Source organism: Lepisosteus oculatus, chromosome 7 (genome assembly GCF_040954835.1).
Source record: "Lepisosteus oculatus isolate fLepOcu1 chromosome 7, fLepOcu1.hap2, whole genome shotgun sequence".
NCBI lineage: Eukaryota > Metazoa > Chordata > Actinopteri > Semionotiformes > Lepisosteidae > Lepisosteus > Lepisosteus oculatus.
Genome location: NC_090702.1, coordinates 55,237,888 through 55,257,348, shown reverse-complemented (window position 1 = coordinate 55,257,348; position 19,461 = coordinate 55,237,888). Strand labels below are relative to the sequence as shown.

The 19,461-nt window shown below is 46.8% G+C and overlaps 1 protein-coding gene across 2 annotated transcripts in view; it reads right to left on the bottom strand.

Moving 5' to 3' along the window:
• Nucleotides 1-19,461, bottom strand: part of apaf1 (apoptotic peptidase activating factor 1) — a 75,936-nt gene that overhangs the window by 41,820 nt on the left and 14,655 nt on the right. Inside the window, exons 11-22 of one of the 2 annotated variants that reach the window (XM_015351932.2) lie at nucleotides 18,995-19,108; nucleotides 17,405-17,589; nucleotides 15,724-15,850; nucleotides 13,036-13,161; nucleotides 12,199-12,330; nucleotides 11,729-11,854; nucleotides 11,212-11,373; nucleotides 10,454-10,582; nucleotides 10,200-10,325; nucleotides 8,430-8,549; nucleotides 7,816-7,941; nucleotides 1,881-1,997 (exon numbers count right to left, since the gene is read on the bottom strand). In XM_015351932.2, the coding sequence (XP_015207418.2) occupies nucleotides 1,881-1,997; nucleotides 7,816-7,941; nucleotides 8,430-8,549; nucleotides 10,200-10,325; nucleotides 10,454-10,582; nucleotides 11,212-11,373; nucleotides 11,729-11,854; nucleotides 12,199-12,330; nucleotides 13,036-13,161; nucleotides 15,724-15,850; nucleotides 17,405-17,589; nucleotides 18,995-19,108 (1,590 nt within the window). The remainder of the gene's footprint in view (nucleotides 1-1,880; nucleotides 1,998-7,815; nucleotides 7,942-8,429; nucleotides 8,550-10,199; nucleotides 10,326-10,453; nucleotides 10,583-11,211; nucleotides 11,374-11,728; nucleotides 11,855-12,198; nucleotides 12,331-13,035; nucleotides 13,162-15,723; nucleotides 15,851-17,404; nucleotides 17,590-18,994; nucleotides 19,109-19,461) is intronic. The other variant, XM_006633059.3, reaches the window with a different exon arrangement.

Genomic DNA, 19,461 nt, shown 5'->3' with positions numbered 1-19,461 from the left:
TCAGTAGTCAAAGATCAGTTGATTTGGTACTGAGACACCTCCCACTGTCTTCAGCATCTGTCCCAGTTCAGGTGCTAAAAGCAGAGAGCACTGTATTTGAAAGGAAATGCGCAGATAAATCCTTGCCATTTAGCAGTTTTAAAAATGTATTTTGTTTTAATTGGAAGCCCCCTGCAAATACAAAATAGATGTTAACACAGAGCAACAATAATGTCTGAAAGAAAACAGTCAAGTTATGTGCATTTCGCATTACAGTCTGTCCAGTCCCATCAAAAAGAGCTCTTTTGCATCCACAGTGTGAAACATTCGGATTTTGACCACCTTTGCAGAAGAAAGGGGCACTCAAGGTAATCGTGAGAGATGTCTTATATGGAAAGCGTTTAAAAAAAATAGAAAGAGGACAGGAGAAGCAGTCCCTGGAAAAGGGCAACAGGACTGGAGTGATAAAGGGATTGGCGAGAGCTGTGCTCACAGTGATAAACAATCAAACAGGCAGCGATTCTGATCGCAGATGATGGAAGCTGTCTGACACCCGACAGCAAATGTGCTCTGGCAGCGCAGCATGTTGACAGCAGCAAGAGCAGAATGTTTAAAAATCCTTCTTTAAAACAGAACGCTTCCACGAGGGAAGCAAACGGAGCTGTAGAGAATTAGCTTCACGAGACGGTGCTGTAAAACCAAACGACAGGGCTTTCCCCAAGGACGTGTATAAACGGTGAACACTTCCAGAGGACTTTCAGCTCAGCCTAAGACAATTCTAAAAGACTGCAGCTACTCAAGCCCACACAGCGCTGCTGCAAGACCTGGACCAGAGACCGGCCGAACCCACGAGGAGGCTCAAACGCAGAACGCACTCCGCTTGATGTTATGAAGCGCCTTTGAAAGCACTTATTTCAAAGATCAGTAGGCAAAAATGTATGAATGAATAGAGTACAACTCTACGTCAATACGTCAAGCAGCATCACTCGTTTAAATTCGGCAGCAAACACGACTGCCACCTCTGGGACCGAACAGCTGAAGACAGACCCGTTTTCTCTCCAGTTCAGGCTGCAAAGCAATACCGGAGAGCTCCGGGACGTGAGCCCTAGAGGATCTGAGCAAACTGTACATCACAGGACAGGACACCTGTGCGGAACAGAATGAGGACTCCGTAAAAGACTGCAGTCAAGCCAGAGAGCAGTTCACTGAGCTCAGTCCAATATTGAGAGTTGACGTCTGAAATTCAGAATATATATATATTCTCTAAAATGATTCTGATTTAACCCGTAAATTTAAAATTCTATTTTAAAAACCTTTTTGTTTTACCGATGTTTAGTACTGTGTCTTAATAGCGTGCAATTCAGAGATTTAAACACACACACACACACTTTGAATAATGGATGCTGCGGAAATCAGAGCAACAAAATGTCAAAGCCTCATTAACAGGGTCTCCTGGATTGGTCCGAGGGACTCCGGAGTCCTTCTTATCAGTCTCGGTACATGTCACAGTTTCCACACCTGCCAGAGCTGCAGACCTGAAGTTATTTATACAACCGTTGAAAAAACCCCGGTGGACACTGAAACGCTCATCAACGAAGGCACACATGGCAGGAGGCACACACTGGCCCAGCAGTTCAAGCCCAGAAGACACAGAAAACACATGGGGGGCCCCTCTCTGCACTGTAATTTGAGAAAATAATTAAATCCCCTGTAAAACGACTTGCAAGTTCCTCGGGAAACTGTCGTTACTTCAGTTATTGAAGGGCAACGATGGAAAGCTATCAAACAAGCACAGCCCCGAAACGCCATTCCAACTGTCGAGCTTGAACCGCCATTCCACGTCCGCAGGGATGTTTGAGCACGCCACGGTACGCCAGGTCAGCACAATGCTCTCCTCGCACCTGTGCCACGCCACTGTCTAGTCCCAGAGCCGCTAGGAAGCTCTGCTGGGGGGTCAGCAGCCTCAGAGTCCACCAGCCAATGCTCCTGAGAACTTGCTTTGGGGACATCAGACCTGCCTACGACAAAATACACAAAAAAGAATACAATCGTTGTGCAGCGCGCCGCTGTTTTCATGCTCCTGGAACATGGTGATTGCAGTGCATGCAGCAGCACATGAAACAAGCTGTGCAACAGCTGGGAAAAAAAAATCAAGCTCTCTGGCAGCTGCAGCTGCTGCTGCAAATGTAGTTTGCGACCTTGAGGAGCCTCGGACTGCCAGGTGCCTGGTCAGTACCTGGATTGGAGACCTCCTGGGGACAAACTAAGGTTGCTGCTGGAAGAGGTGATAGTGGGGCCAACAGGGGGCACTCACCCAGCAGTCTCTGGTCCTAATAGCCCAGTATAGTGACGGGGACACTATACTGTAAAAAATGTGCTGTCCTTTGGATGAGACATGAAACCAAAGTCCTGACTCTCTGTGGTTATTAACAATCCCAGGTCATTTCTTAAAAAGAGCAGGGGTGTTACCGTGGCACCCTGGTCAAATTTCCTATCGGCCTTTACCAATCATGGACTCCTAATACTCTTCCGTCTATGAACTGGCTTCATGACTCTGCTCTCCTCCCCAGTGACAGCTGTGACACCCAGTTTGCACATTTTAAGAAGCTCAGTATTTCACACCTCTTTCCTTGGATAACTTTCTTCTGATGGAACCACTTTCTTACATTTTTAGGTAAACCAGTGCCATCTGTACCTGACGTGTCTACATCACAACAAGTGTTTCCTTCAGTTTAAGTACAGCAGCCTCTGTGGTTTTAGCCATTTTCTCTGTCCTGCTCAGTATTTGTGGGCTCCACTGATCTGCAGGCGCTATGGAAGCATACGCTGGTTTATTGGGCAGGTTAACGTTTATGAACAACATTAATGGAATAATTACTCAGCAGCTATGCCAAGTATCCAGCTGTGCAGAGTGCAAGAGACTTATCTGCTCCACACAATCAGAGGAACTTACAAAAGTGTGTGATCCCATAAATTCCTTTTACAGAATTCCTGAAAAACATGTGACGTAAGTAACCTATAATACTCAAGCATTTTTGTCATAAAATTCACTCTCGGTTATACAGCCTTATCAAAAATTGCATTGATGATTCAGTTTGAAAAGCCTCGCCAGAAAACCTGTCATCGCTGTATGACACGTCCGCGGCGCTCCTGCCACTTTTAGAAAAGCCTCTGGTGAGTCAGGGCTGCAGGTGCAGCACAAATGAAACAGGTTTGTGCGCGAGCGCGTCCGTTCACACACGCACGCAGGGACACACGAGGGCACGCCCGGGAACCTCCCTTCTGAAAACGACACCTGCTGGAGGCAGAGAAAACCCCCGAGAGGAGTGGGAACACGAGGGACCAGCGAAGACTGCGGCTTGATTTCCGGACCGAAAGAGAAACTGCGTACGCGCGTTTTTATTTCAGCGCCTACTCACGCTCTGTGCAAGATGAGACAAGCAGATGCATCTTGAGTGCAAACTCTAAGCCCTAACAGATCCCACCGTATGTGACTGAAGGTGACCACTCCTCTTCTGTGGTCAGAAGAGTCAAAAAATGTGCAAACTAGTACATCTGATGCAAACCCACAATAGTGCATCTTGCAGTTAACACCATCCCTACTTACATCCTTATATTCTGCAATATGTCAGCTTAGTAGCCTTAAGCTGAATTGCCAATAAAATGCAAACCTGGTTTCTTGCTAATTCTTTGTGTTCCACTTCTTTATTGTCCTGTTATAATTTAAATTATTTAACCTCTGAGAAGAATGAAGTACAGGCAAGGGGCACTGCTATAATGGTGGTGGCAGCTTTATATTATAGTTCTTCTCATTAGCCTGGGACTGGGAAGCTTGTCCACACTGATGGGAACATAGAAGCAGCAAAGAACTGACAAATCTTAGAGGAAAACCTGCTCCAGACCTAAAACATCGCCTTTCAGCAGAACAATGAAGAAAGGTCTTAAAATTAATTTCTGAATGTCCTCGAACCCTGCAGTGAATCTGGAGAAAGAAAAGTTCTGTCCATGAGAGATTCTTGAGCAACTTGAGACAGCTTGAGCAGATCTGCCAAGAAGAATGGACAAACCTGCACCGAGTCACAAGTGCAGCAAAAGTGGGTAGAGACTCAAAAAGACTTATACCTGTACCTGCTGCCAAACGTGCTTCCACCAAATTCACAGGTCTGAATTTTCTTCAGACTTTGACTTATCTTGCCCTTTGAAGTCTTCAGTATGAGTCTGAGGCTTCAGTTTTTTTAATAAAATATGAAGTTTAAAAAAATGTGTGTGCCTTGTTTTGTCACCTCACAGGGAGGATCAGAAAACATTTGCAAGACACTGTATATCTGGATTTCCTAGTCCAACACAGAACACATGAGCACAGGTTCTTGTGGAATGCTGTCTCGAAGAGTGCTCTTGCAATCCCAAATTTCACCAAAGAGAGATCTTACAGTGTCTGGTAGTACACCTTCCCATTCACTTAATAAACAATTAGTCTTTGTCATATTAATAAAAACTGAAATTGAAAAGCTGTGCTACAGTAGAAGACTTACACAGCAAAGAATCCTTTGACAAGAGCTTACTTAATATGGGCAAGATTCATTACAGATTCCTGAAAGAAAGAAATGTAATTTTGACATGCCACTATAACCTTACACAGTAATTTTTTTTAATTTGAACTTAAAACTAGCACAGTGCTTGAGCAATCACAACATTAACAACAAAATGTTAAATATAAAAAAATCACATTTTGATTGAGCACCGTGGAGATCTAAGATAGGGCTTTTTAAACAGGTCCTAATTTATGGACGCCATTCTGAGCTTTTTATGAGATGGTAAATTAATGTTTCCTTTTAAAACAAGATAATAACCACACAAGCTCAGTAGGTACCATTAAATTGTGATTTGGATCGTAAAAATGTAACACAGGTAAAACCCATCTATCTTTTGCATTTGAGGCTACAAAAACCATTCACTTTACAGCAGGGATTATGTTTTATGAGGCTTAACTTAAACACAAGAAGTGTCCTATTATCTATCGATGGAGAGAACTGCTTTGTTGATGGCGCATGGGAAGGTTCGTTTTTGTTTGTTGGATCTCAGCCCAGCCTGTCTGTCAGGAAGGTGGCAGAAACGGCTGCACTCGCTGGCTGGGACTGGATCCAGGGCAGGCCAGGCTCACTCTGCCCAGCCCTGTCTGGCAGCCGGGCCCAGAGCACAAAGGGAGGACCGGACTGCGCAGGGGGCAACTCCGGAGATGCGCATCTGTCCCCAGGTGTGAGAGACCACCGCGGCACGCACTTTTCCCCGAAAGGAACAGAAAAGCTTGGGAAAACGGCCTCTGGCACAGCTGCTTGGCTCCAAGGCAGCGTGGGAAAATTAATTAACCTCGATACTAATTTAATTTCCACCTCCTAAAGCAGTCTTCCACTTGTTTTCACCCTGGCCAGTCTGGCCTGGCCGTCAAGCTACTCTGTCGTTTCTCATCGCGCCAGGGCCCTGTCCGAGTTAAGAAATAGGAGACCAAGATGATGAAGGCAGAAAAAAGTCTCGGACAGGTTGGACAGTCATCACGCTGCGCTGCTGAAAAGACGCTACCTGACCGCAGAAGGGGGAGGTCTCGCGGTCTGCGCAGGCACGCGCCTCAGCAAAGAACAACAGCAGAATTCACCCTGGACTATTACACCAGCAGTCAGCTAATTAATGGACGCAACACTCAATCCCTCGAGCAAGGTGAGACATTTTTAGCCACAACGCATTTCAAACTGAGCAAAAGAACGTAAGAGTGCATCTCCAAGGACCAGGCCGCATGGTCAGCAAAATGAGGCACGGCAATGAACAGCATCTCGAACTATGCAAGAGAGTTTGAACTCTTTCCATAAGGATCTTCAGCTGATGAAGATGCGTTATCTACTGCTTATTAATATTCACGGCTTTAGCCACTGCTACCGTTTGAAAGCGGACATGCAAAACGCCGCTGTAACCCACGTGTCCTGAAGGTGGACTGGATAGAACACGGTTTTAGGGTTTACATACACTAAAATCAAAATGTATTCTGTATTCCACGTGATGGGAGCAAAAGGAAACGTTGCGGTGTTTCTTTGTTTTTTTGTAAAGTTCATCAATTCCTTTGGGGAGGTTGCGCAAAACGGGTTTATCTTTTAACTTCCCTTAAATCGTTCTCTTGCACCTTCCACCAGCCTCCACAAGCAGACTCCTCCTGCCTCGCCAGGCCCCTCCCCCCACAGGCCCCTCCCTCCACAGGCCCCTCCCCCCCGGCCATCACTTCCGCTTCCTCAAAGTGAATGTGCAGAATTCGCAGTTTTCTAGCTTAGGTAACTGAGAAGCCGCCACGGTGGGACAGTGGTCAGCAATGCTGCCTCACAGCGGCGGGGGCCCCGTGTCCAGTCCCTGCGTGGAGTTCGAACGCTCCCCGTTTTCGTGCCGGTTTCCTCCCCCTTTGTGAAGGACTGGCGTCCCAGCCAGGCTGTACCCTGCCCTGCAGTCGCCCCTGAAGCGGATCAGCAGTTATGGAAGGTGACGATGTCACCGATACAAAACCTGTTCGTTTTGACGAAGAATTTTCACGACACACCTTGACACAGCAAAATAAAACGGTTTCGCGATCTTGACGTGTAATAAACACACTTTGGTTCCTTGTTTCTTATTCTTTTCTGTCATGTGCATTTTCTATATAACACACAGTTATAGCAATTTTATTACACAAAATTAATTAAATGAAAATAAATGAAAGCATAATACATTAGATAAAACTTGTATAAAAAATGCCCCTGTGGTGTTTTCACACTGTCATACTATATACCTAACCAATTTATTCCTACTAAAACTTTTCACTTCTGAGCAACCTAGCACAATTTCTTCAGTCATGTGAGGCTGGACAGAAAAAAATAAAAATGCTTCTTCCACAGATTCCTTGATGTTCACAGTTCGCGCTGTGCAAACTGGAGTGGAGTTTCAAGCAGGACACGAGGTTTTTAGGCATGAAATTAAGATAATGAATTGCCAAATGCTTAACCGTAAAATAAAGCACAAAGCGTATAAAATCTCCCGAGTCAAAAAGAAGTCTTCTGTGTGCTCGTGAAACACAAGAGAGATCATTTCAGTCTCAGTTCTCTCTCAACTGCTCCCAAAGGGAAAACACACTCATTTAAAAAAAAAAAAATCACATGGTCTCGTCAATGCAGAGTTATAATGGAAGATTTGAACGCCTTGCCTCTATTTCATTAGCCTCTTCACAGGTCAGAAATTAATTCCTTCCAAGAGGCACAGAGTAAATCTCATTGAGGGCAATCACTTTTACTTACACTTAATTACATTACCGTAGGAAACACTCCAGGGATGTGACATACAGATGAGCACAGCTTTCCTCAACAGGATTAGGTACAACCTCTTGTCTGTCTGTACACCTTAGGGCATCATTAGTTTGTAAAGGGAGAAAAGACAAATTCCTAATTTTCTCAACTGCAGAGCGGTGACGTGTCAGTTGAAGGAGTATGCAGCGTTTCAATTTTCTGCCTAGGTTCTACTTCCACAAAAGTGACAGATAAACAGCAAGCCAGAAATCACGGCGAGCCGAAGCCGCTGCTTCACGAAATGTATGGACAGAAGACAGAAGACAGAAGACAGAAGACAGAAGACAGAAGACAGAAGACAGAAGACAGAAGACAGAAGACAGAAGACAGAAGACAGAAGACAGAAGACAGAAGACAGAAGACAGAAGACAGAAGACAGAAGACAGAAGACAGAAGACAGAAGACAGAAGACAGAAGACAGAAGTCAGGGGCAGCTCTCTTCCTGGGGACCGAGGTCAGGGTGTGAATCGGACAGGCGACTAACCTTCACCACGCCGTCGTCCCGGCCCAGCGCTGACACGGCAGGCTCCTTACACAGGCAGGAGCTCCGGATCCGGGACTCCTGCTCCTCCGACTGATAAACCACCTCCCCCGTGTTTCCACTTCTTAACTGGCCGGGAAGAGACGGGGACAGAGAGCGGTACACGGAGTCAGTAAACCTCCACGCTGCCCGTCACCTGCAGGAAACTGCCTGTGCTCGCACAGCGTCACATCTGTCATAGATGGTACAGAGCCCTGGCAGAAGAAGGTGTCCGACAGAGACCTGCTCCCTCAGACATGCAGAACCTGCACTCTCAACATGGAGGAGTCCTGACAGCGGAGGCATCCAGGACAGTAATGGCGTAGTCCACCACACTGCTGCCCCGAGCCGAGCTGTAAGTGAACCTGCCTAGAGACCTTGATCCCGGAGTCTCACTGTAGCTCCCTTTCAGATATTTAACAGACACTCAACGTCCAAGCCGCAAGACACGCGGACACGAAAGAGATTTCAGTGCAGGATTAAGGCAACGATGCCCAACTTGTCTCGCTCTCGGTTCCTTCCTGCCGAAAAAGGATGGAAGGAGCGCCTGTCCCTCCCCAAAAGAAGAGACGTCCTACCTGCAGACGGTTCCTGCTATCAGGAGCCAACACTGAGATTTCGTTGTGATCAAAAAGCACGTCAGAGTCTCTCTTCAGTGACACCGCAGACGAAGTGTGGACTTTCTTCGTTTCCCAAAGCTGGTCAGAGAAAAAAATAAATAAAACCATCAGAGTTTTGAACAGGCTGTCCAGCCTTCAGGGAATCTACAACACGAGCGGATGTCAAGCAATATTGCTTGATAAGAACTGTTTTTTTTTTAGATGAGAAAAGCCCTCTCTGGTTCTATGTTTGTTATGAGGTAGTGCACAGGAGGGCGAGAGCTGAGAGCTGAGAGAGCTCTGGCAGGCGGCCTCGACAGCGCCACCTCCTGGGAAACCGTGGACGCAGCGGTCTGGTGACGTGACCCAACATCGAACCCGAGGTCACGGAACTCAGCCTGCACTTGGACGAGCGCTGTGCATTTTGTTCTTCCCCCACAAACCTGTCCTTTCCACACCAATCTAACAATAATCTGGTGATCTTTCTGGAAGTGAGGCGAGAAAGGAAAAAAAAGCAGCATGTTTCTTGATAGCATCTGCTCGTGGGAAGATCCTAAGCGAAAGCCAATGTTTGTTTTTGGGCTGAAGACCTAACATCAAGTTTGGGGCCAAAACAATATGACAAAAAAAAAACAGATACTAGGTTTAATGCTATAAAACAAAATCTAAAAAGCAAACTTTCTTAATCGGTACCAAGTCTGCACACTCGTTTACATTTCAATATCAGAATTAAATTTTACGCGCCTGTGCAATGTTAGGTTCTGATCAGAAGAGATATACAGGAGCCAGGAATTCTTTTCAAACAACTTGCTGGTATTGGGAATCAAAACCGAAGAGCTGAGACGCGCATATCTTCTAGACAGAATGTGTGTGACAGTTTTAAATTGACTTTGATGATACTCAAAGAGTACCATCGCTGAGCCAGGACTCTGAGTACTAGGTTTCAATTCCAGGGCATCAGTCGAAATAAACACATGCTGTACACTTCCACACATGATTGAAAAGCTGGCCCTGCACTCTGACAAGAGTCGACTTCAAAACTCCTTGGACCCAGTTCCTTTAATCAGAAGAAGATTAAAGGAAGATGAAGGCAGTATAGTACGGGGCTGCATTTTGTAGCCAGAAAAAAAGTTATACGTCTCAAAAAGGAAAAAAAAAAACCTATTATCCTTGATTGCCTTTTGTATTAGAGCAGGGCTGGAGCTGTAGTGAAAATATAGCCAGCATCTACATCACACTTCAACTCGCTACTGGCAGCCCACTGAAGCCCAGCAGGCGTGAGCCTGGTCAGTACCTGGATGGGAGACCTCCTGGGGAAAATGAAGGCTGTGTCTTGAAGAGGTGTTAGTGAAACCAGTAGGGGGCGCTCACCCTGTGGTCTGTGTGCATCCTAATGCCCCAATATACTGTAAAGAGGCACCGTCCATTGGATGAGACTTAAATCCGAGGTCCTGCCTCTGTGCTCATTAAAAATCCCAGGGCGTTTCTCGAAAAGAGTAGGGGTGTAACCCCGGCTTCCTGGCCAAATTTCCCATTGGCCCTTACCAGTCATGGCCTCCTAATAATCCCCATCTCTGAACTGGCTTCATCACTATGCTCTCCTCCCCACTGAGAGCTGGTGTGTGGGGAGTGTACTGGTGCATCATCCAGGTGGGGCTGCACAGTGGTGGTGGAGGGGATCCCCATGACCTGTGAAGAGCTTTGAGTGGAGTGTCCAGAAAAGTGTTATATAAGTGTAAGGAAACTCACCCTGACAGTCTGGTCGTCCGAGGACGACAGCAGTAAAGAGCCATCAGGTGAAAACTTGACGCAGTGCACCCAGCTCAGATGTCCGCTACAGTCTGCCACTTTCTTGTTGGACTCAATTTCCCACAGCTGCGTTTTCAACAGAAAGAGGGGACAAAAAAAGCACACGAATCGACTCATCCCACCGAGGTGATAACCTCATGAGAGGCAGGAACTAAAACCATCCACATGAACGGAGGGCGCTGGTTTCCACGTACCTCCACAGTATAGTGGGAGAGAGCAATGGCCACGAGCTGGCCGCTGGGGCAGAAGTCGCAGAACTGGATGGTGCCGTGGCGGCTGGTTTTGATCTCCGACAGCAGGTCACAGGTGTCGGCGTCAAAGACCTTCAAGAATTCAAACAAAAACCTAAGCTGCCGTCACTGAACGGCACTTAGCCACTCAAGAGACTGGAGGGCCACGCTTGTTGTTCCAAGCTTCCAAGTGCCTTTTTACGCGGAAGCCAGGATTCAACAACCTCGACCAACGGCCTCACAGAGCGACAGTGCTGATGAATCAGGTTTACACGGCAAGGCTCCAGCCGTGAGTTTTGCTATTTCAAGTGTCTGGGTCTGCACAAATATGCTGTATGCAGTTTAGACAGAATATGCTGTTCTAAAACTTGCTAATGATAAATTAATAGCCCATATGTGCATGCCGTAGCTACTTCCTATGCGTTCCAAGGGAGACATTTTTCCACTTTTTTAGGAGACAGGTTGCTGGCCCAGATGGGTGGATTATATATGAATCACACCCAGTAATGGTTGGTTAATCGCATCTTCTCCCAGCCTGGCCTGGAAACCGATGAAAGCTACATCTCTGACATCCAAGAGTGCCCTCCTCAATGAAAGTACACTACATTAAAAAAGGACAGTTCTTTGCTGTACCGTTTACCCCATGCTTTTAGAAACAAGAAACGTGTTACAGGCAAGAGAGCTCGACAGACGCGCAGAGGACTGTTATCACGCGTGCTTACGAAGACGGAATTCTTTGCTGCAGCGATAATCCGAGAGCCATCTGGAGACCATGCTCCACACTTCACGATCACATCCCCCTCCTCCCTGCTGTCCGGGGACGACGGGAAGTAGCTGAACACGTCGATGGACTTCCATTCGTTCCCTGAAGACACCTGCCAAAGCTGGGAAAGACAGGGGACAAGTTAGTCCTCACTGGAGCCCCAGAGACTCCCCTGCAGGACGTGGGCATGACCCCGCAGCTGCGCTGCCGCGTCTCTCTGGATGGGGGCGGGGCCAGCGTCTTGTAGCCCGAACCGCCCGCTCCTGGCCTCATGCGCTGCTGGAAGAGCGTCGCCTCATTACGGCTCAGTCAAAACGGCTCTTTTACAAGAGCACCAAAGGAACCTCCACAGAGAGTGGAGCAATGTCACATTAACAAATAAACGGAGAAGTTCAGCAGACTGGGTGGAGGCTCACAGATCAAGTGCTTTTTGCAGGGACTGCTGAAGTGATGGCGAAGGGCGAGCGTGATCTAACCTTCAGCGTTCCGTCGCTCGAGCAGCTGGCCAGGTGCGCATCGTCAGGTGAAAAGCAGCAGTGATTGACAGCCTCTGTGTGTCCAAACAACGTGTTCTGACAGGTGGGCTTATTGATGTTCCACAGCTTAAGAATGAGCAGGAAAAAGGCAATAACATGACTAGAGCACACTGGAGAAGGTAAAGGTTTTCTTATACACTGAAAAGTCAAAAGAAGACATGCAACGATTTGGCTATTGAGCCTTCTTCAGGTGTCACACCTGAGCAGCGCACTGTATTCACAGGTTAAAACACTCGATCAGAAAGAGCAATTATTAATATAATATACTGCTCTGAGTCTCTGCAATGGGTTGAGCAACGTTACATCTAAAAAATAAATATCGATATAAATAACATCATCAGTGCAATACATCAACAACAAAGTTCTTCCCGTGGATTTTCAGCTTCAGGAAGGCAATCTGCTACACGCACCTTGAGAAAGCAGTCATTCGAACCCGTGGCCAGGAGGATTCTGTAGCTGCTGTTGGTAAACTGACAGTGGTTCACCTGTTCGCTGTGCTCTTCATAGATCCTGATCAATTTTCCTCTCTCCGCATTCCAAATCTGAAATTCATAAGAGGCATAAACAATTAAAAAACGTGCTCGCTCCGTCTCTCACACCTCTGTTCTAATGACTAAAAACATGATGGCAACGTATGGCTTTGCGCCACTCTGTGCAGATCACAGTCACGGCCAGCTAGCCCGTTTACTGTTGGCGAGACAGTCTGTGGATCTGTCTTTACACATGCAGTATCTGTCTACGTCAGATATAAGGCTCTGTTCCTGTGGCTGGAAGGTTGCCGGTTCAAATCCCGCAGCCGGCAGAGGAATCCTACTCCGTTGGGCCCCTGAGCAAGGCCCTTCACCCCAGCTGCTCCAGGGGCGCCTGATAAATGGCTGACCCTGCACTCTGACCCCCAGCTTCTCTCCCTGTCTGTGTGTCTCATGGAGAGCAAGCTGGGGTCTGCGAAAAGACAAACTCCTAATGCAAGAAATTGTATATGGCCAATAAAGTGATCTTATCTGATATTGGTTACTGGAAACAAACTAGATTTACTATACAAGCATAAATAAGCACACCATGTACGGAGAGAAAAAAAAACTTTTAAGCAGTGACTGTGTCATCTCAATTCCTGCTTAGATTACTTATAAATGTAAGGCCGTTAAGACACGGAGGTAATTTTGCACTCCAGTCAGCTTTTTTGGAAGAAAAGGGCTTTTGCAGTCAATAATAAGCCCGTGAAGCGTCAGGCCTGCGCCGCGGCTCACCTTTATCTTCCTGTCGGTGGAGCATGTGGCGATGAGCTTGTCGTCCGGGGAGAACGCGCAGCACAGCACCTCCTCCTCGTGGGCCACGATGTCCAGAACCTTCTCCCCCGTCACGCTCCTGAACACCTGCCACACAGCCGACACACACACAGGCATGGGCGGATGAATCACCCCACACTTCGCTCTGAAAGGGACAGGCGCAGCACCGCTGGTTTCGGTCCCCCTGAATCGGAAGCCGATCGGCGTTTCAGAACGGAGGCGCTGTTTTGCGAGATCTTCCTTAAGTGAAAAAATACCATGGAGATAACTAGGCCAACAAGCAATACGCTAATAAGACAAAATTCTAATAAACTGATACCACAGCTTTATCACTGTGCAAGCGTTAATGCTATTTAAGTCTTGCTGATGGTATTTTATCTGAAGGTCGAAGTAAAATGCAGCCGAGGACAATGATGGCCATTCTTTGGACAATGAAAGTGATGTCCGAAATGAGTATTTCACTCTGGTGTTCACAGAAGAAGTCGACAATGTGCCTCCGGCAGTGGGAAGGACAAAGCCTTGTCGAAACGGTGTAAAAAAAAAGGGAGAAGCGCTCTCTCAGAAGCACTCAGGATAAAGAAATTCCCAGGCCTAACGGTACAGTATGGAACAAATTGTGCTCAAGGAAATGAGAGATATAATTCAGAAGTGATTGACAACTCTTCCAACAGTCACTCAAGGCAGGGGCAGTCCTGAGGGAGTGGACAATTGCTAACATAGAGACCATCCACTCGAAGGGTGAGAAACTGAACCAGGTAATTAAAGACTATATACAATAGATCTCAGACTTTTTAGAGTTATGGAAATAATTACAACTAAACTGGAGATTCACCTATGTGGAAAGATTCTAGGGAATACTCAACTCATGGATTTAAAGAAAAGTCAGGCCTTGCTAATGTAGAGAACAAGCAACAGGAGTAAGGAACATACACAGTGCATACAATATGGCGTATTCACATTTTCCCCCCATGAGCTTTTCATAATGTTAGCCTATAAAAAAAATGAAATTACAGAGAGGCATTTAAGGAAATGCTTGCATTTAGAGTGAGACCTGGCTAAATGGATAGACAATACCAAAAGAGGTGGATTACCAAACTACAGAAGCAGCAAAGGAAATTCAATAGGATTTAGATCAAATTCACAACTGGGCAAAAACCCTGCATTTAACGAAGACCAGTGGAAAATATTACATGCTGGTAACAAAAACAAAAACTATAAACACAAAATGGTAGATGCTGATCTCGAACGGGCTTAGGAGCTCATGCATCATTTACATGTTGCAGTCTAGACAATGAAAGGAGGTCACCAAAAAGCGAACAACAGTAAAAACCACTGAATGTAAATCATGGCACGTCTCGATAAAAAAGTACAACGGTCCTTTAGAATACTTCTGATCACTACCAAAAAAGGAACCGGATAGATGTGCTGGTTTTAAGGAAGGCCCCACAATGACAGAACCTTTGGGGTCTTGAACACAAGACTATCACCTTATAGAAGTATTCAAAAACCTCAGAGCCGCTGACAGTAGTGAAACATGAACCACAGGACAGCAGTGGAAATGCACTGAAAACGGAGAGCAGGAGAGGAGGCACCTCTGCACACACAGTGTTATACAGAGCCCACCGGGTTGGTTCAGGCGGAATGCTTCAGACGAGCACAATAACAATAACGTGAAACATATCAAACGCTACGTACATGACAGTGTGCAGTGACACAGTGTTCTGCATCGAGAGTCTAGGAAGGTCTGACACTGATGCTAAAGAAAGCTGCTGATGTTTACGAAGAGCTGCAAATAACTTGAACACAGAGGGATTTTTCATTACGGCAAGGCTCTTTATATCACACAAGTCCAAACGCGTTCTGCAGACACGCAGATGCAGTGAACTGCCGAGACAGTCGTTGGTTCTGTACTGCGGGGTTATCTGCAGGTGCCAGTCTCCACAGCCCCACAGTCTCAGGGAAGAGAGACACCCAGTGGCCATTTCTGAAAAACCAGGCAGGCTTCAGTATGCCAGGCAGGCATCATTTTAATGTCAGCACTATAAATATGTAAATCGGAGTCGCTAAACCTCATCAGAGTTGAACATCAGAGTTGTTTTTTAAAACAGCATAAATCATGAAGGATATACTGTTTGACTGAATGGTTTACATCATCTCTTATAACGAAGACAGTTGCTACAGCAAAGCAGAGCTGATGCCTGGCGCCTTGTGCTGATGGCTAGAGTGCACCTTGAACAGGACGCCAGTCCAGGTCACAGGGACAATGTGCACCTTAAAATCTGAAATACTGTACAACAGTGGCCGAGATGGAACAGGTAACACCTGTGGCGCCTGAAGAAGGCTCCACGGCTGAAACATCACGTTTCTTTTCCTTTCAGCAATGGGATTTATCTGCTACTTTGCAGCCTGCGCATGCTGACGCAGGTCTCTACTCGAACTACTAAAGGCCGAAAAAGCAGATGAAGTAGGCAGCATGTCTGTGGAAGGCAGGAGGAATCCGACCACTAGGAGAAAACTACACATGGACACACGCAGAACACAAACTTCACACAGGCATCAGGGACCAGAAACAAACCCAGGACCCACAAGCTGCTTGGCCACAGCACTGACCACCACTCACACAGGCCAGCCTGCCCAAAGAGCATTTACCTGGACTGTCCGGTCAGCTCCACAGGACGCTATCTTTTCCCCATCCCGTGAAAAGCAGGCGTAGTAAATGGATCCCTTATGAGGCTGCACAATCAGACGAGACAAGCTTTCTAAACTGCTTTTGTTGCTGAAAAACAATATTCACAGCACATGAGCAAAAACATTCTTAGAAAGTTTTCACGTTGAAGACATTCTGACAAATGCAGTAAACGGTGTCAAGCCTGCGTTAACTGTCACAGGACATGAGCAGTCAGAGGCAGTGCAGGCTGAGGACACCGGTGCAAGGAAAGGTCAGAGGTCAGGAACTGGGCAAAGGGACGTTAGGTCAGAGGGAGGGTGAGTGCAAGACTCCCAGCTCCAGCCCCTGGAGGTCTTTCCGGGAGTCTCTGTACACTGGAAACCAGTATAGCCGAGACTTATCCTCTTTCCCCTGCTTTGGAGCTACTGGCAAGTTTAACAGATTTAGGAATCCTGCAGGAGCGGATACACCGAGGACTGGAGTTGGGAAAACCTTGTGGGTGGGGCTTAGAGCTGTTATGGAGGATGGGGTTCACACCGGGCTTGAGGCCGAGGCAGCGGCAGGAATTAAGAGTCCGACCACTAATTTTAGACAAGCAAGGGCTAGGCTGGTTCTGCGGATGGGTTTAAAGTTGTGTTTGTTTCATTGCACTTCAGCTGAAATGCTTGATGTGAGCAGTTTTTTGCTTGCCAAGCCAACAGCTGGGAGTTTGTACCAGTCCAGGTTTCCCACAAGCTGAGCGAGGCCCTCTATCCTGCAGGTCCAGAGCTACTCTTGGTTGGAGAGGCCCGTCTATTATGGACATCAGCTAGTGGAAACCTGTGCTTTGATCCTGCACTCTAACTGGACACATTAATGAATGAATGCTAGATAGCTACACAAAGATCATCCCAAAACCTTCCCCATTTTTATCTTTGTCATTGTCCCATCTTCCTTGTTTGGAGAATCAAAGATCATTTCTAAGTACTGCACATCTGTGCAGCACATCCAAAAGGTGTCACCAAAAAGGTGACGGATATAAAGAAGGAAGCAGGTCAGCTTTTTCCTCAAACAGTTCCTTTTGTGCATCAAAATCATCTACAGAAGCTAAATGAAAATGGAAGAGAAGCTTCACAAAAATAAATCATATATTACAATTAGTGCAAACTGTAGTTATTTCTTCTTATACACTTAGGGAAGCTGAAACAGACCTTGATTATTTAACATGTTGCAGTTGGAGCCTTAGGAGTGAGAAACCAGAAACTAATGTGGGCAACAATAGCGACCGTCAATACATTCCTGCTGAACAACAGAGAGGATTTGTTTCTATAGGACAGGCACCCTGGAGTGATCCTATAGGATCTGGGGTCCTTTTCTTGAGTGCTCTGAAAAAGACTGAGCTTTATACTCATCCCCGATCTGATCCTTTTATACATCCAATCATTCTGTGACTACTTCTATCACACACTTTGGCATTATTCTAATCTCAACATGAAAACTGTAGAAAGGCCTTAGCAAGTCTGAGCTTTATGTTCATTATTAGCCTGTTTTTTTGTGTCTTTTGTTTAATGTATGTTTCTCGTTCCTTCTTGGTCTTGTTAAAATGTTCAAAATCTCTTGAATAAACTACTTAAAAAAAACATTTCAGCTGAGGGATGAGCAGGTGTCTGTGCCGGCACTCACATCCAGTCCAGGTAAAAGGCCCCCTTCCTGGCCTCCTCCTCAGCCTTGAGCCGGGCCTGGCGGTACACCTCCGAGGAGCTGGGCTGGCACAGGCCCAGCTGCACCACGTCCGGGAAGGGCCTCTGCTCCAGCAGGTGCCCATTCAGGGACAGGAACTCCTGGAAGTTCTCGCGCACCGTGCTGTTCTGGGTCGGAGAGAGAGAGAGACGTCACGATCGCCCACGTCTCGGATTGGAGCCTTCCACAGGACACCAGGACCGCCGCGACAGTCTGACCCAGTTCAAACCACGGGGCAGAGCAGAACACCCACCGTGCGAGTGGGCCTACGAAGTCAAAGGCTTAGGGCGAGAAACCTGGCACATTTCCCTTGACTTCAGAATGGCTTCACGGTACGAGGAAGGGCTTCGCACTACATGGGGTCATCAGTCTAAATGAATTTAGTTTAATGAAGATGATGATTGCAAATTCCAGGAAAATGTGTGCCCAATAAAAGGTTGTTCTGATGGATTTCTCATGCCCTCCAATTAGCAGACGTCTCCAGGTTTCCAGCAGGGAGCCAATCACACTCCTTCCTGCTCCCAGCACCCCCGCTCCAGTGAGCAGCAGCGACTGCTGGCAGAAGGAAAGCTGCCGACTGTGGTGGGACCCCCTCTGAGACCACCGCAGGGCTTTAAATAGCTGACACCCCACTGACACCCCACCTCTTCCCCATCCACAGCTTCAGTCCTCTACTCCAGGCTTGGACCAATTTATGTTAAGCTTTGAATACGGATCAAAAGAACTTATGTTGAGAGCCAGATCTTTTTTTTTCTTATTCTGAGCTTCTCCAGAACAATCAGATCTCTTTCCCAGGTATCGCTTGTGGGTTCTTGTCACTGAACAGATGTGAGTCTGTACAGGCGCTTTCCAAAAGTCCAGCAGTTAAACACGGAGCTACAGTTAACACACAAAGTGTGACCTGCCGCCCGGAGTATAAATACTGCATGGCTACAGAAGGGCAGGCAGCGGCATGTCCACCTCAGTCCAGTCTCGGAAGCTCTGCAGGGCTGGGCCTGGTCAGTTCTGTGATGGGAGACTTCCAATCACACTGACTGGAACTCCCGAGCAACCCTGTCATGAAAGATCCCAGGGCACTGTTCATGGGCCAGAGGTGTCACCCTGGTGTCCTGTCTCAATTCCTCTTTGAACATGAACAATGTGGCCTCCCTAAAGCCCCGCGTTAATTCATGTGGTGAAGTAGTGTCTGTCTTCTAGTCCTGATCTGCAGTGCAGATGTGCGTCACCAGCAAGCCTGCTGGACTTTGTAGAGAACAAGACTCTTTGTTTCTGCCGAGCTGAAGAGCACGAAGCCAAGAACACGAGGTGCTCAGAACAGCGCTGCTTTTAATAACGTTAAAATGTTTATGAGTTACTTTCAGTATTAACTTATTTTTAAAAATGGAAAATGTCATTACCCTGTAACTATGCAATAAAGCTGAACTTGACTTTTGTGACCTAAAATGGGTAAGTTTATTGTTTATGTCCAACCGTTTCACAATGCAAAACTAACTTCTCAGCTCCTGTACATGGAAGCCACTGAGCAACACGTACCTCTTTGTCCAAAATACTGCTGTACTCCACGTAGTCATTGATGAGGCTGGCTGGTCCCATGATCTGAGCCTTGGTTTTCACCCAGTCCAGAGAGAACAAGAAGGAGTACAGCTCCTATATGGTAAAGCACAACATTTGCGTTTTCCCGATGACAGTAGCAATTTCACGGGAGGCGAGGCTGCCAAGTGTGTGCAATTCAGTAGCAGCCCACACGGCACGATTCAGCACGCAGTCTTTTCAACTGGCCGCAACAGCTCTCTGGGGACAGCAAAGTGTTTTGAATGGCCACTAAACACCTCCCCCCGTCCAAGACTAAAACATCTCTCAGGCATGTAAAGACTGTGCGGTCTTCCCAATCTGTGAAATTGGACTGAATGTGACATTTTTAACCCATTTAACCCCAGGAAATGAATGCCTCTTGCTAGAGGCAGCATAAGGGCAGCAGGTAGTATCAGAGTGAGTATGAA